The sequence below is a fragment of the Triplophysa dalaica genome, chromosome 20, assembly GCF_015846415.1.
Source record: "Triplophysa dalaica isolate WHDGS20190420 chromosome 20, ASM1584641v1, whole genome shotgun sequence".
In the NCBI taxonomy this organism is placed as follows: Eukaryota; Metazoa; Chordata; class Actinopteri; order Cypriniformes; family Nemacheilidae; genus Triplophysa; species Triplophysa dalaica.
In genome coordinates, this window is record NC_079561.1 from 1,375,259 (window position 1) to 1,393,325 (window position 18,067).

General features: G+C 37.0%; 1 protein-coding gene across 3 annotated transcripts in view; it reads right to left on the reverse strand.

Moving 5' to 3' along the window:
* Positions 1-2,671: 2,671 nt before the first annotated feature.
* Positions 2,672-18,067, reverse strand: part of chchd6a (coiled-coil-helix-coiled-coil-helix domain containing 6a) — a 46,247-nt gene continuing 30,851 nt past the window's right edge. For all 3 annotated transcript variants that reach the window (XM_056733541.1, XM_056733542.1, XM_056733543.1), the window contains one exon: positions 2,672-3,008. In XM_056733541.1, the coding sequence (XP_056589519.1) occupies positions 2,985-3,008 (24 nt within the window). In that variant the 3' untranslated portion in view covers positions 2,672-2,984. The remainder of the gene's footprint in view (positions 3,009-18,067) is intronic.

Here is an 18,067-nt window from a genome sequence, read left to right on the forward strand (position 1 = left end):
AGTGATTAGCAGGCCTGTGTCAGAGGTGTGCGGTGAAGTCCAGCTGCTCTCTCTCTCTCTCTCTCTCTATCTCTCATGTGTGCTGTGTATGGCAGAGCTGTCACCTCATTGCCGTATGATGGAGCACTTCTTGTGTTAACCTTTGGCCTCCTGCTATCGCCTGCCATCTTGTCCTCACGGCACAGAACAGGACACTTCTGCTGACTGTATTAAAGTTGTCCCACGGGTTCTCGCTCATAAGCACCCTGTATTATTGCCTTCTGATTATTTCACATCATGTCAAAGCTTTCGGGATATCTCAGTGGTGCGTGAAAAACATTCCCGTCCATCAAACAAACACAATTAGAATTTAACGTAATATGTACATTTCTTAAAATGAAAATGCTGTCATCATTCACTCATCCTCTCTGGTCATTTTAAACCAGCTAAGATATTTTGAAGAAGACGCAGGCACACTTTCACTTGTAGTGTATGGACACAAAACCAATGCAAGTTAATGCCGGTTAACAACATTCTTCAAAACATTTTCTTTTGTTTTCTGCAGAAGAAAGAACGTCATTCAGGTTTGAAATGACAAGAGAATGAGTCAATGATGACAGAATTACATTTTTTAGGTGAGTTATCACTTTAATACATTTTGAGTCTTTGGGTCTCTCTGCATTTACCTTATTTCATTAAAAGAAAAATGTTAAGTCAAAAAAACTCAACCTCATGCCATTCCAGATGTATAGGACTTCCTGTCTTCATTTGAACAAAAACAAATAATATATAAATAAAATAATTATACAATAGGTAATACGAATCACTCTAGTGGGATATGTAAGTGTTAATGTACAGGCAGGTGGTTGTTATCACAGAAATAAGCCGCGAGTAAAAGTCATTTATTTCGGTTCAAAGTTAAGAAACGACGTTTAAATTCACACACAAAAAAATTGGTTTAATCATTTATAAATATAATGTCATATATGTTATTAAAAGACATGTTCTTATTTAATTTGCCAAAAAAACTGTCAAAATGATTTGCTGCATCCGGGTTACCGTGAGATATTCGTTGTTATCTGGGTATACCGAAGGGATGTTATCTTTTGGTTAAATCAGGATCAGTTTCGTGCTACCGTGCTAGCTGGACAAGTAATATTATTAAATATAAATGTAACATAATTGTAAGAAACCTTTGGAAGAGTTGTGGAGATGCTCTCAAGGGTAACTGGACCTAAAGGACTCACGTTCTGGTAAATTCTTGCTGGATAAACTCAAACATTGCCCCTCGTTTTTCTGTAGAACTATATTGTATTTCTCTCTCATTGCATCAGTAAAACAGCTTGCCAACACCATTTCATGTTAACGCTGAAGGTTTACGTGTGAATTTAAACATAAATAGATGTGAATCAGTTACCCCAAAACAAAGCTCTCCACAGTGTATTATGAAAGACCGCCCACACGTACACACATTCGGCAAAGAAAACCTGCCTCAGCTCGGCTGTATCCTTAACAAGGTAATTCCCAAGTCAATCCTGCGAGCATGGATTGAGAACCTTATTAGGTCTGACAGAGAGGTGTGTGTATTCTGACACCGTCTGAACCGAGCGGTGTGTGTCAGCCGAATAATTGGGGGTTGTGTGTGTGATGCCATCTCACCATAATTGCCAGAGCTCACATGGGAGACCCGACCATGTCAAAAGCAACAAATTGAAGTCGCGTGTGTTTGTGTGTATGACACCAAAAGCGTGTCGTCGCTTGCAGATCAATCACGTCTGTAACTCTCTTCTCGCTGCAAACGATATCATCTATGTGAAAATGGGTTACAGGCAGTGCGATCGCTATGTTTTGTTCTTGTTCAAAAACATTAATGTGGCTTGATTTGAGAAATAATTCAGTGGAAAATGAACATCGATGTTCTTGAGAATCCATATGGCGCGAATAAGTGTTTTTCTGTGTATTTGGTGTGTTATAAGTTGCCCATGCAAACGCGAATGAAGTGTTAAGCACGAGTGATTTACATGTTGTGTCAATGCAAAGATGCGATAGGATATCCGACGGCGCGAATTGAGTGTTTTGGGCATTTGGCAAATGTTGAAAAATCTGAACTTTGGCGAAAATTCGGGCTGAGTTAATCAATCATCGGGCTTGCTCTAGTAGTGATGTGATTATGACGCAGCTAATAGAGAATCGCGATTGGTGGGAACGCACTATAAGACCAAACTGTATACGCAAGTAAGGTGGACGTACCTGTCAGTACAATTGAAGAGGAACCTGATGTTCCAAATATGGTAAGAGGTGTTACATTTCCGTCACACGCTTGCAGTATTCAACCAATCACTACACACTGGTTAACTGGCCAATCATAACACATCTCGCTTTTCAGAGCCATGAACTTTGTTAAAAATCAGTGCGTTTCAGATAGGAGATACAAACATGCACGGTATGTAGAAAATACAGGCCTGTTTGAACCTTAAACCGTGTTGACACATCGCTTTACATCTAAAAAAAATATTTGTTTTAGCCGTGTCATATGACCCCTTTAATTCTCCCATTACAATAGTAACGTCTGAAACAATGACACCTTATTTCATACACTGGACCTTTAAAAAATGCATACAAAATATAAAGCATGCAAGTTAGGAACAAGATGTGGTTGAGGAAAGGAAAAATAAAGACGCATCGCTTACAGTTCTCCATTTCTGAAGATATGCTTTAATGAAATACAATGCATAAATAATATCCTGACAAATAAAAGCATCAGGATTTCCTGAGTACACTCTTATAAAAAATCAAGCCTTGCATGTCTTCAGTCTCATTCTCAGTGCTGTTGAAGATAATGAATTACTCGTTGCATCCTGTAACATAAAGCCTGTTCAGTACACTGTAGTGCGACCGGGAGCCACAGGATCAGATGGTAATTGGGTAGAAAAGCTGAAGATGAAGCGATCCGTAAAACCAGACGCACAGATGAATGAGAGCGACAGGTAAGACGGCGCCGTTCCTTAACCGTGATTCACCAACACATTCTGTTCAGAAAGAGAGAGATTGAAAGAGAGAGATGTGATATACTGAAAAACATTCTGGAGGAATCAAATATGAAATATCAACATATGATGGTCGAGGCTCATACGTTTCCATAGGGGCTGTTGATGATTAATCACGATTAATCGCATCCAGAATAAAAGTTTTGTGTTACAAAAATATGTCTGTGTACATTAATCTTGTATTTATAAAAACACACATACATGCATACGTTTAAGAAAAATATAAAAATTAATAAATGTTTAATATATATATATATTTAAATAATTTAAGTCAATAATTAATGAATAATTTGTAAATAAAAACATCTAGATCTTTCCTAAATATACAGTATATACAGTATATGTTTTCTCATTTATAAATACAAAATTAATATGCACATTACAAAACATATATGACGTAAACAAAAACTTTTATTCTGGATGCGATGAATCGCAATAAATAGTTTGACAGCTCTAGTTTACATACTTGCAGAATTTGCAGAAAATGTAAAAAATGGAGCCGTCAAGCGATTCAAATCTTTTATCTAATTGATCACATGATGTGATGATTAATATAATTAATCGCAAATTAACCACACATCTAATTTGGCTGAGAAGTTGTTGAAAATATCACAGATGTTCACAAATAGTCAACCACACAGAATATTGAACAACATCACATCAGGTGCTGAAAGAAAACGCTGCTAAAAAAACATTCCAGTAAAGATGTGCAGTCATCAGGGGCGGTTACGTCGTATGGCTAATAATCACCCAGAAAAGGTCAGAACCCTTAATTCCAGTGATACGAGGTTCTCCACTCACTACAGAGGGTGTGTGCCAGAGAGGAGATGGAGGGAGGACAGGGAAAGACAAGAGAACACAGAAACAAAGAGAATCCGGTGAAAGGGAGGACATACGATGACATCACTCACATTCATAGCGATCCACAGAACTATTACTTCAGAACTCTATGTCTGACCTCTGAGGTTCCTTGGCATAAACGCAGGCGAAACGAAGACGGAGACTTAATTGATGGCAACCAGTCAGACGCACCAAGGGCCGGTTTAACCTCACCGTCTTTCACCCAGTAGTCACAAATGGCCCGGGTCACAACTCTCAGCATTGATACCAATTACCGCCCCCACGCCTCCCAGAACTCTCTAAACAAATATAAAATTGGTTTTCTTTACAGTTCAGAGGTTATTTCTTAGCTCACGGTGTAGTCCATGAATGCAGGCTATATAAAGAGAGATTTTTAATACCACTCATACCAACGTAGCAAGACCCACAAAGAACCTGCGCAGCGGTCGCCTCCTACGGTTTTTGTCGCGGCCCATTGTCGGCTCAGCGGGCTTGAATAAGTCTCAGTCCCTTATCGATCGGACTGTCTTTCCCTGTGGTCGAAAGCAGACTAAGCTAGTGTTTGAGCAGAGAATCCGATTCTGATAACCCCCCGAGGACCTCCGGATCACAGCGGGGAGCAAACCACCAGTGCCGGGGAGGCAGAACTAAGAGTGGGGATATAGAGATAATTACAATGGACCCGACAGTAGGATCCACTGTGCCAGTGCGGTGTATTGACCTGCGGTTGATGGCGGCGGGGCGGGGCGAGAGGTTTGGGTGTCGTCAGAAGGTACGGGGGAGAGAAACATAAGACATGAATAAGAAAGCAGAGGGATCGATGTCCCAGTCGTAACGGATTCCTCGAAACGCATGCAGGAAGAAAAAGGCAGTGTTAATGAAAGAGTTAATGAGCTAAGAGAGATTTTTCAGGTGAGAATATAACATTTGATGTGAAGTTAAAAAGTATGATGTCACCAAAAGAGGCATAAAGGGTACTTAATACTGTAAATAGGTATAAAATACCAATAAAATAAAATTGATATCACAATGTTTTTTGATAACTGAATGCGTTTAATACTTCAAAAAGTTATTAAGTCAGACTTTTAGGTTGATGCAAATAACACAAACAATGTATGCGGACGACTATCAGCGATAGGAAAGAATATGAAAAATGTATGAAATATTGCAGCATTTATTGTAAGATGCTGCAATCCGCCCTCTAGTGGTTATCCATCTCAAATGATGTTAGTGGTGTGGGCGGGGCATCCATTAACTCCTCCCCTCCACTTGTCAGGGCTGTTTTAAACATACAATCAATTTGCAAAAAAACACAAGCCACGGCAATTTTTTGCCCATTTGAAATTACATTTCACTCGGAAATATGTCAAAATACAGAAGAAAAAAGATCTTAACTTCCGGTTCGCAGGGCCTTTAATAACATAAAAAATGATCAAATTTGAAATGTTGACTCAACAATATACAAAAAAAGTAAAGGTTAATGGACTAAAATTGTTAACCAAAAACATATATAAAAAAATACTATAAATTTATAAAGCAAATTTTTTCTTTAAATTAACATTAACATTTAAATTAAAATTTTCATACAAATATATTTTTTTTTTAGAAAACTACAATTAAACTAGTTTATAAGGGCACATGCATTTTAAAAAGAGAATGACCCGCACTGATAAGCTATTTACAATAAATGCTGCAATATTTCATTTCAATTAACAGAATTGTTTTAGTTTTAGCACTTTAATAATCTTATGTACAATATATGATAATACTTAAGATTTGTAAAATCTATTTGAAGTATATTAAAATGCATTTTATATTTGTTGCCTCAACAAGTTGAGGGACTAAAAATATTGACCAAAAACACATAAAAAATTAACCTAAAATTGTAATAAAAATACTACATATTATACAGCAAATAAAAAATTAAAATTAAAATTAACATGAAAAATAATTACTAAAAAACATGGCTAATTTCAACTGAAAACTAAGATTGAATGTAACATACTGTAATTCAGCAAGTTATCACACTTTAAATGTTCTTCAAAATACAGTTTATCCATACTAATGTATCCGCAGTCTTTGGATTTGAAATGCCAATGTTTAGGATTCACAACCATATTTCCATATACGCCAGCTGAATAAAATATTACTCCTCCAAAGTCAATTCTCTTCTTTAACTCTGGATATCTGTAACATTAAAGCCAGATAACAACCACTGCTATTGTAAATACAATCCTTTCATTACTATTCATACAGCACATTACAACAAATCTTCTAGTAAAAATCAGTTGTGACTCTGTATAAATCTTGATCTAAAGATTTTGTATAAATCACGTTTGATATAGAACGGGTCTGTCATTATGTTTCATAAATGAACTGTGTACGAGCATAACCATATTCAGCTCTCCAAACTGAAATGACAAACGTGTTCAAATACAACCTCACAAACATAAACGAAGCCAAATTGGATGTCCACCAGAAAAGTGGCGAAACATTTGCGCTTTGTAAACTGCTCGCTTTCCTCTCCGCTGTGTCGTCTAAACTTTCTCATTGTTAAAAGCGAGGGAGAGACGCCACGCTGGCAAACAGGAGAGAAGCAGATGAAGAAGAACGATCAAACGAGACAAACAAACAAGGCCGAGAGGGAGCTCGTCTCTGAACTCCTCGCATGAAAAATAGCCAGCGGCGACAGCGAGCAGCTTCTATCTGAGAGCCAGATCTGCTGATTTTACTTCACCCACTTCTGATGCGCTGTCTGATCTGTTAAATCACACAGACGCCGGTGATCAAAAATGCGGGGGGGGGGGGGGAAGCGCTCGCAAACACATCTGGCGAGTGGCGCATCCTGAATAAAGCATTTAATGGGATTGATAGGAAGTGATTATGGGTTAGATCTAAATGTTTTTTCAAACACCTTTCATTTAGCAGGAAGTTTCATTGGGGTATGGAAATCGATCTCAAAGAGAGTCTACCTTGGTTAGACTTCATACTGGTTGCTAGGGGTAGGCGGTATGAGCAAATATATCACAGCGTGTGTCCATTTATACCGCGGTGACATTACAGTACATTCTTAAATAAAAACGCTATTCAAAGCGATGGCATAGAAGACATTTTTGGATGCTTAAAGAACCAAAGTGTCATTGAAATACATTCAAATTAATAACTCCCTTACTAGCCTCTTGATATATGTCATTTATATAGAAAAATCAGCTGATGATTTTGTAGCAGGTACGCTAACATACACTAGCAAAATGGATTTCTCTCCTGAGAACGTGACAACATGTGTGAGTCGAAACGTGTGCATTCTTTCCAGCCTTTTCAAACACAAGAAGAACTTTCTCAAAGGTCAGACGGGTTTCGCGACCCCAAGCTCTGCAGCCACTACATCATGTCCGGTGTGACAGGAGATTGCGGGGAGGCCTGAATATATGCACGACCTTTACCCTCTTCATCTCTGGACATCAAGCTTGAAATGCCCTTTGCTCTAGTGACATCATCACTATTATCTAAAAAAGTCATTTATGAATATTGTAATTAGATAAAAGTAAGTTTAAAAAAAGCATATTCATCTTGCTCAAGCATAAAATCCACATCATCTTATTCAATTAATGTATAAGAAATAGGAAAACACTTAAAGCTGTAAAGTGTTTATCTCAGAGGGAAATACATGTATAGGCTCAAGAAGACATAATAATACATATTATTTTGTAAACTACATTAAGTCTCGTTTTTATTCGTCAACAATATGGATTATACATTTAATTCTACTCATCGTCACATGACCAGCATAAACGTTGCGTCTCATCTCGTTTTCGTCACGTGATAAAGGTTAGTTGATGAGGATATTTAGTCACAATATTCGTTAAGGAAAGCAACACTACTGCAAAGAAAACCATACAAAAAGCCTATTTGCTTTGGGTAAAGAAACCCACAATTTGGTTGCTCTTCTTATGATGTCTGATGACAACCGTGAAAAAAAAATCACAGGCTTTGAAGCCGGTCCGCAGAGGTACTTCAAACCAGCCTTTGTGGATGGAGTGATGGGCAGCCTGAGCAATATTTGCCGCTCTTCCTAACAGCTTCAATAGAATAAAACAGAGGAGAGAGCTTTTTGGAGACCAGACAGACAAAGTGAACCGCCTTGTTTCAGCGCCAAATGGGAAACGGCACAAAGATCCATTCGGCGTAACAAAGCAAGAAAGCCATTCCTAATGCACTTTTATTACACCTGGAGAGCGGGACGTAGGGGGGGGAAATGGGGCAAATCTATCATAGTTAATCTACGGAAGCAAAAACTGAAAAATTCTTGAGTTTAAATCCAAAGCGCTTTTTGTCAGAACACTGTCTGTCCACATGGACACATGATTCTCGGGTTATCAGAGGGAAGGCGCAGGGGCACGACTGCTGCACGGCTACAGAAAGGTCATACCGGCCATTGTGTTTCAGGTTCCCGGCCTCTTGATTCCCTGCTGACTGCAGCTTCAGGGCTTTGTATGGATGGTCGTAGGCCATGTGGCACGTCTGAGCCAAAATGAAGCCTTCAGAATGGGCTTGATATACCGTTTGATAGCACAAAGTGCAGACAATAGCGGTGGAGCGATTGAAAGAGCCGAGAAGAGAAAGAGAAGTACAGATCGAAGAATGAATGGAGAATTACGGCTGTAAAGAGTCGTGTATCGAGCCTTTTCTGATTCTATCTTTTTGTGTTGCGCCAATTGTGTAGTCACTTTTGCTTCCAGTATCCTTTCAATGTAAAGGCAGATAGATAGACGCAAACTGAATCTATTTTCACAACAATGCCCCCTTTATAAAAAAAGCAAACTAGCGTGAAGATTTACCACCAAGATGAAATCCCTTCACACAAAAACAGCATTTTCAACAAATTAGATTATTTGATAAAAGTGACTTTCTGAGAGAAACAAAATTAATTGTTTAAAACTTAAGCAAACTTTGTGACATGATAATCAAAATAAAAACATTATTTGTAATACATTTAGATAAAAACTGCAAAGATTTTTTTTTCAAGCATAGAAACTACATTTGCGTTTTGTTTAATGAACTAATTTGTATGTTGAGTCATAAGCGATTGAAATGATATTTCCTTTGAAAAACTCAACAGCTGAAATCATTCTTAAAAAATATATATTTTAAGGTAAGGAACAATATTTTTTTTACGTACTTTTCATAAACCCGTTTCTGTTTATTTGTAACCAGGGCTGTAAGCGATTAATCACGACTAATATGATGCAAAATAAAAGTTTTCAGTAGCATAATATTTGTGTGTGAACGGTGTATAAAAATTATGTATCTTTAAATACACGCATGTATTTTTAAGAAATATTATGTATATTAATATATAAAATATTTGTAATATCAAATTAATTATATGAAGAGTTTGGTTTCAAAATGAGAGAACATCAAAAATCATGTTTTTTAATTGTCCATTCCAATTAACATCAATCAAACTGCAGTTTGTTTTGATTTAAGCCATAATAACAAAAAAATACAGCTAACCAACACAATAAAAAGTTGATAACATAATCAAAAAAACAAACTCTTCATATATAAATATAAAAATGTATGTACACATAATTATTATACACAATACAAACACGTTTATATAATGTAAACAAATCCTTTTATTTTGCATTCGATTAGTCATGATTAATCGTTTGACTGCCCTATTTTCAACCACAAAAATTTACCGGCTACATCTTCAAAGTACACCGGTTCGATTTCAACTTTACCATTTTGGAGATTATAGCAATTCAAAGGGTTAACACACAGAGAACTTTCACACCAGATTTTTTATGACAGAAAGAACATGTTGGACAAACAGACGTGAAAATGAACTTCTTTGCTTTCATGCATGGTTGATCAAAGTTGATCACGAGGGGCAGGAAGCGGGAATGTTGTGGTAATCCCTTCAGCCAACAGACAAGCAGTCAGCCAAGCACAACAGCTTCTAAAACTCATTTAATGTGTTTCTTCAGCCCGCTCCCACATGTTCAGATAATCAACAACACAGACACTTAAAGATATCTTACTTAGTTTTCCCACAAGACCAGAAAGATTACAATGAATGTTAATGCACTCTTTCTTGCGGCTTTGATAAAGTCAATGCGTGTTGTAAGCGTCATGCTCTCACGGTTAACGCATGTTGTTGTCTCCCTACATGTATCTTTCGATGTAAAGGTTGTAAGAGACTACGCCATACATTTCAATAAAGTGTTAATCAGTGTTTGCCTTCCACACGTTCTCACAGAAATTAAATCAAGAAAAAGCTCTTGGTCTTTCTCTGCGCAAAAATGCACGTCCACGTGAAGCTTTCTGAGCCATTATCACAAACAAGATAATTCCCGCCATCTATTATATTGTGTAAATGTGCCGCTGGAACAATACGTTTGCTATGAATTCAAACCACTTAAGCGCGGCACGTTCAAGAAACTTTTCAAATCCGCGCCGCCAACAAACTCGCCATTATACTTGATGTTGTTTGCCAATGCGAGCGCTATTATTTCAGGACACAAAAGAAAGAGAGAGAGGGGACGAGCAGCGCCTCGGAAAAAGAAAGATAATGGTGTGCGCTTTGATTGGTTTCTTCTAACACAGGCAGACCGAGGATCAATTCACTTTTTGAAAAGAGGGGACGGTTGTTTACAACAAGGGACCCGCAGCAATATGAAAATGAAATCAATAATCCCGCTGTGTGGAATGGATGGATCTGCACCTACAACAGAAAGAACGAGAGAGGTGGAAAGGAAAAGGCAGAGTTTGGGAGAGATTTAAAGGAATCAGCTAGAAATGATGGCAAATGATGAGCTTTGTGACAGCTGGTCCATTCAAGTCTGTTGTTGTGAGCAATAATGGGAATATCAAAGGTTCTTGTTATTAATTTAGAAATTTTCCAATCAGAATTGTAGTTTTGTGGCTTTGAATCTATGCTTTAAAGTTATATGTAGTGAAGTGTAATATTAAATTAACGCTTAAAAAAACTAAATATTATTTGAAAAACGTAAACTTTATCACATAAAACAAAAAATCAAGTCGCTAATATTATTAACTGAAAATAAACAACTACAGTAAAAACTAAAACTGAAATAAAAATAAATTCAAACTATATAGCCACACAAAAATTGTAAAAATTAAACTAGAAATGAACATAAACACTAAATATTCTATTACAAAAGCTAAGACTAAAATAAAACAGAAAACAAAACTAAAATAACTTGAAACGGAGACGTTTCAGCGGCAACAACATAAACCTTACGTGGACCAAACTTAACTTCCGGTACCTCCGCAAAGAATCAATTTATGTTGAATATTTTAAATTGTATTTATTACAATTAATATACAATTAAATATTTATAAAAATGAATATTAATATAAATGAAATGAAATGAAATGCAATACAAATTGTTGTATTATATCCAAACAGAGATCGGAAGTTAACTTTGAGCCGGGTGCATGTGTCCGAAATACAGCAAAAATACTGATGACTCATCTTGCACCACAGACACTTTTGTCCAATCAAATGCTTTTGAGAATGTGTAATGCCCAGTGCAACCAACTAGCTAGAAGCAAATCAAGATTCATTGGAAGTCTTTTGTCCAACAGTACATCCAAAAACTGAATTACACTGTTCTTTGTGCCAAAACATGAAAACAAATCATTAGCATAGTGGTTCTATTTACTTATTTTCTATGTTCTATTGACAATCTCTCACTTCATATTGCATCTTTAACATTGATTTGGCATTTAATACATTATCATAAAATAGAAGCACATCTGATGCATCTTTATACGCACATCATAAGACGATAAAATGATAAGGCTTTCATTTATTTATTGCAAAAAATGTTAAAAGCTCTCTCAATTTTGCTCTCTCAAAGGAGTCTGCTAAATGAATAAATGTAAATGTAATCTATTGTGCCAATGTCAACTCTGCACTTTAAGCTTTCCATCAATCTCCTTCTATGTTCTCTTTCCTCTCATTGAAAAGCCAGACAGATATTGTGCTAGCTCAGACCCAGCGATCGCACACAACAGAAACATTTTATTTGATGCCTAATGCAGGATAATTTATTCCAGAATGACCCATTTATTTTAACAGGCTGTCGATGCCCTCTTGGGCCACGCTGGTATTGACTATTTGTTAGTGGGTGCTGCAGTTGTTGCCAGTCATTGCATTTGTGTCCCGTTTTACGTCCAAATAAATAACAAGCTGTCACGCAATAATCCAGCAACACTGGATCGAACACACGCTCACACATGGCTCGGAGTCGCCACAGTGGGGGATCATGGGAAGGCCCTGGAGCACCAGTCTGTTCCTCAGACTCAATCTAATGAAGAAAGATAGCATCTCTCCATCTTACAGGAGTAAAGCAGCTCTGGTCAGAAATGAACTCTGTTTGATCAGAGTGACATGTATCATGATCGCAGTGCCGGATAGGATGTAGGAGTGAAGTAAGGGGCGTCGCTAAGGCACGTTCCCCAGTATAAAACTGAACTGCATTGCCCCAGTATACATTTTATAAGTTTGAAAAAAAATATTTGTCTGTGTAATCATTAATATTGATAATAGCGGCAAAAAACAGATCTATATCCAACGTAGTAACCTAATTCACGCTCCATCTTTTAACTCAATCATTAAAAGCCCTTGAAGATGAAAACCTTTGTAAAGTCTGTAAAATTGCATTATTGCTTAGAAAAACATTTGTGTTCTGCACTTTCAGAAATTAAATTAATATTTAATTTACTAGCTCTAGTTAAGGACATTACATAAGTTGGCAGAACCTATGGCTGAGATAACTATGTGCTAAAAATATGAACCAACTTTTTTTGGACTTTGCTGTGAAACCAGATTTTTTTTATAATATTAGTTGGAGCCATAAAACAACAGTTGTTTTATATTGTAACTGTGGATTCGTGAAAAGATGTACTGTGATTATTGATTGTTATCATTGTGTAATGAAATTTCTATCCGCTTTCATTATTTCCATACAGTGCATACAAACATGTTAAGTAAGTTTATATTTAGTAATGTTGAAGATATCCTTCGTCGATATTTTTAAATACATAAACATTTACCTTCCCATGTACTAATGCACTGTAGGAATAGTGGTTTAAGCAAAGGGATGTTTGTATAGTGCATTGTGTTGATCTTTTAAGCGTTTAATAAACTTTCCAATAGAACCAACCACCTGTTTGAAAGAGATATCTATAATATTTAGTTATATTGACATTTTAAATTAGTGTTTATTTAAATATATATGTAATAATTATTATTTCATTTTATAATAATGTATATTTATGTATTTAATAATACAAAATTATAATTTGTACTCGTAATTTTGCTTTTGTCATGTAATTATTTCTTTCTTCTTTTTTAAAATGCTGTATAGGTAAATTTATTTGTATTTCATTTACTAGGGATGTAACCATATCAACATCTCACTGTACGATAATACATCGGTATAACGTCCACGGTTTGATATTCGTTCAGTATATAAATTGACAAATGACTTGGAAAGTTTCTTCATCCTTTAATCATAACTGTTGATCAGAGGTATGAATTATAGTATGTTATTGGTCAAATGACCTAAAATCCCTTTTACAAAATAATTGCACCAGATGGACCTTCCAAAGCTATTATCTCTATTATTTTTTCTAACATTCTCCATGTTAGTCCCAGATGATCTATCGTTTCATACAGTCATGTGACCACCATAATATTAAGACAATTTTCCTATTGCGATAACACGGGATCGATAATATTGTTACATCCCTAAAATATTTAAGCCTTTATTTTGTATGATTGAAAGACATGTTGTAATGGTTTAAGTAAACTACAATAACCTTGATTCTTAACCAATAGACGGCCATAATAGAAGTCTACGACTAAGACATCTTACAGAACATTCAAAAGCTTTGCGACAAAAAACAGTTTCCGATGAAAATAATTTAAACGACATTATTGACTAAAGCACATTAAACCGTCTCATGCTGACCATGCGGCCTCATTATAACAGAATCTTACTGTTCATCTGAGCTCTGCTGCCTTTTCATTATGTGGACAGAAGCTTTGAAACATCTGGTTACAGGAGCCTGGTCTGAACCTGGTCTGAACTGACACGGAGAGAGACACACACACACACACAGATAGACACACTTGCCAACACACACACACACAAGCACACACACACACACGTGGGGCATTAAGCCCTCGAGCCAGCAGTGATGCTGATTACAGGGCTGGAGCTTTGGGGGCAAATTTAGTTCTGAAGAAACAGCATTAAAAGTTTGGGGCGGCCTCTCAAAAAGTTCAGTCTTGACACAACAGCCCCTGCCGCCCCGCAGCATCAATCCAGCACTAACTAGCCTATCCCCTTCTCTGCCTCTCTCTCTTTGTTTTCATCTTCTCTGTATCCCAAGATTCAACTGGAATTTGTTAAACAGATTTTACATTGCCAAAGCACAGAAATATGAAATATAAACATTCTACATAAACCTTCTTCTCTCTCTTTCTTTCTCTCTCTCTCTCTCTCTCTCTCTCATAAGTTGCCTACAAACACGACTGAATTTACTAGACAGTCAAATGCACTCAAGATTCAAGATTCAAGATTCAAAGGAGCTTTATTGGCATGATAAAAGAAAATGTACATTGCCAAAGCACAAGATTAAATATAAACATGCACAAATACAGATTAAGATAAAAAATTAAATAGAATAAAATGAAAAGTCTATAAGTAAAAAAAAAAAAATATATATATATATATATATATATATATATACACATCTCAATATAAACAGAAAAAGAGAAAAAGAGACAGAGAGAGACAGAGCACTCTCTCTCTCCATCTCTCTGTCTCTCCGTCTCTCTCTCTATCCGTCTCTCTCTCTATCCGTCTCTCTCTCAGTCTCTCTCTCTCAGTCTCTCTCTCTCCGTCTCTCTCTCTCCGTCTCTCTCCGTCTCTCTCTCTCTCTCTCTCTCTCTCTCTCTCTCTCTCTCTCTCTCTCTCTCTCTCTCTCTCTCTCCGTCTCTCTCTCTCTCCGTCTCTCTCTCTCTCTCCGTCTCTCTCTCTCTCTCCGTCTCTCTCCGTCTCTCTCTCTCCGTCTCTCTCCGTCTCTCTCTCTCTCCGTCTCTCAGTTTCTGTGCTTACTGCAAGGAAGCTCAAACCATCAATCCCCATCAAAGTCGCTGCATCTGGCCCTGGCCCTAAATGACTGGAGAATCCCGGTGCAGGGTGGAGGAATCAGCCAATTTCGGAGTCATTATCCCAGACAATGCCCAAAGAAGCATCCCCTCAAATGGAGAACGTAGGGTTTGCTCCAGGCCTTTCTCTCCACTTCTCTCCCTCAGTCTTCTTTCATTCCCGGGTATGCGGTTTTCCCAAAGTGAAGTATGTCAAGCGCAAGAGAGAGTTTCTCTAATAAGGGCTTCTGAATCCTCTAACTGCTGTCAAAGAGCTGCTATAATGAGAAGCGCTGTCTTTGATCTGTGTTTTAAAAAGGAACACGCAAGACTAAATATTTTCGATATTGAATAAATGGTGTAAGAAATTGTTGACTTAAAGGACTTTCAACACACACACATAACCATAAACACACCAAACAATCCAAACGTTAGGTTTTACAGATTTTTAATTTCAGTTGAAATATGCTAAAAAAAAACTATCGAAAAGACTGCAAAGTCAAAAGAAAAACATACGTAATGTTACTTTACAGTATTTAAAAATGTATGTTTTTTTACAGGATTTTTTTTTAAAGTGCAGATCAAAAGTTTAGGGTCACTTGACTGATATAATATAAAAATTATTTTACAAATGAATTAAGAAATTTTAAGTTATAGATGCTATATTTTAAATTAATTTAGTAATTATTTATATTTAATATATTCTATTTACTATAATACTATATTACGAAACTTTCAAACAGTAGTGTGTAAATGAAATAAATTCATGTCAATGCACCTAACTCATCAACAATTTGGGTTGCCAGTACCGTCATAATCCATCTTTAAACCAGAATCAATCAGACAGAGCATACGGTCCTGATTATTGTCAATATGCAAAGACCACAACCCCCCGATTTCACGTCATTCAACTGATATGTAAATATATAACATGCGTTTCCTCATATAAAACCAAAATGTGGCTAAATCATTGCAGCAAATGTCACTGCTTATCGTACGTTTTATGGCTGGATTCTAATTAGATGAAGTCAGATTATAACAAGGTTGACTGCATTTTATTTCACCCTTCCAAGCGGAGACGTCTGTTCTAAAATATTGGCAGGTAACACAAATGCTTGGCAAAAAATATATGATCCACAGCTGACCAACCTCCTTTTGAAAAGCTGATACATCTATATTTTAAACTGATAATTAACCCAAAGATCAAACGTATGTCATTATTTAATCGCCCTTGATTCAATTAAACCTCGTGTGGAACGCAAAAAGAGATGTTAGGCAAAACTTATGTGTCACGCTTTTCCCTACAAAAAACTCGAGAAAGGACAACAAAGCACCATAAAGGTGAAGACATCACCTCTGATTTCCACCCTGCAGCGGTGCATCTCAAATAAGACACGAGAGATAGTCTTTTCATCACACAGTAGTTTGGATTTTAATGAAACTGTAATGGTGCTTTTTTGTCATTTTTTGTGGAGCCTAGGAGTGGGTTCTTATTTACTTACATTGCGTGCAAAAAGAGCAGATATTCTGTTTACTTCTCAGTTAGTCTTGCTTTGAGGAAAGAAAGACATACAGGCTTTATTTTTCCGAAGAAATACGTCATATTAATATCGAGTCTTTCTATTCAGCAGGTATGAGCGCTGGGGAATTTCACTGAATGAGCAAAAAAAAAAAAAAATAGAGTCTGTGCATGCAGAATAAGGATCGATTGCAAACCAACACAATTGATCGGGATTTTGTGCTTTTGTTGCAATAGCTATTCTCTGCTTTTGTGAAAGTTGAGCGTACAAAGACGCAGCGTGCGACTCCACGTATGCATTCGGACGCGCTTGATCAAACAAAACCTCTTGATCAAACAACCTTTATTATTAATAAGCATCCTCTAGGCAAAAACCAGAGAAGAAAACAAAATTGGCCAAACAAAAATAATATTTACTGTTGAGTAGCTGGGCTAAATAATCACAATTAAAGCGAGTACAAATCAACTGACGACACCTGCGTTCAACAGTTATATAGCACAGAAAGAAGAGAGAGGATTTATAGACCAACACAGAGAAGAAATTGGGGAGGGGGGAGGATGCGAGAGGGATAAACCTCCACCAACACACCAGATCCACATCCTGGTACTGAGAGCCGTTGCCATAGCAGTGATTATCACACACTCCCTGAGTGCAATGTGCACAAGTGAGCCAGCAACCCCGTCCACACACACACACACACACACACACACGGTCCCTGCAACTGGGGGGTGTGATGGAGTGAAGCCATTTTTCTACGGTTGCCTGGCTACAACCGAACATCAAAACGAGAAACTTCAGAAGAATTAATACCTTCAAAAGTATCCATTTAGCAACAGTGTATCAGAGAGGACGCCACGCACCGACACGTGATTGTGGACTGAAAGAAAAAGCGTTTTGTTGACTGTCTGAAGTCAACTAGTCAACAAAAGCACTGTCGTGGGGTCAGGTTCAGTTCTGTAGGACGGTTGTACACTTTGTGTTAAAAATGCTTGGGATGGAACACTTGAAAATTATTCAAAACGTGATTTTTAAAAGCATCTATAGCGCCATCTCTGTTTGAAACAAAATCGCAGGGTCCATTATATACTCATCTATACAGAGGTTTAATTTAAATGATGTAAATTCCAGCAAAATCATACACGACAGGTCAAAGATACAATTCAGCCATAACTGAAACTCTTCACTTGCCCTCGCGTTGTTTCAAATCTGTATATGTGACCCTGCAGCACAAAACCAGTCTTAAAGGAAGATTCCACTTTTTGGGGGAAATATGCTCATTCTACAACTCCCCAAGAGTTATAAGATGAGTTTTACCGTTTGGAATGTATTCCAAAGTTATTTTGTACATTTCCTAGCGTCAATATATTCAAACTTTATTTTTGTGAGCAATATGCTAAGGGCTTTATTTGGACAACTTTAAAGGCAACTTTCTCCATATCTAGATTCTTTGCACCCTCAGATTCCAGATTTTCAAATAGTTGTATCTC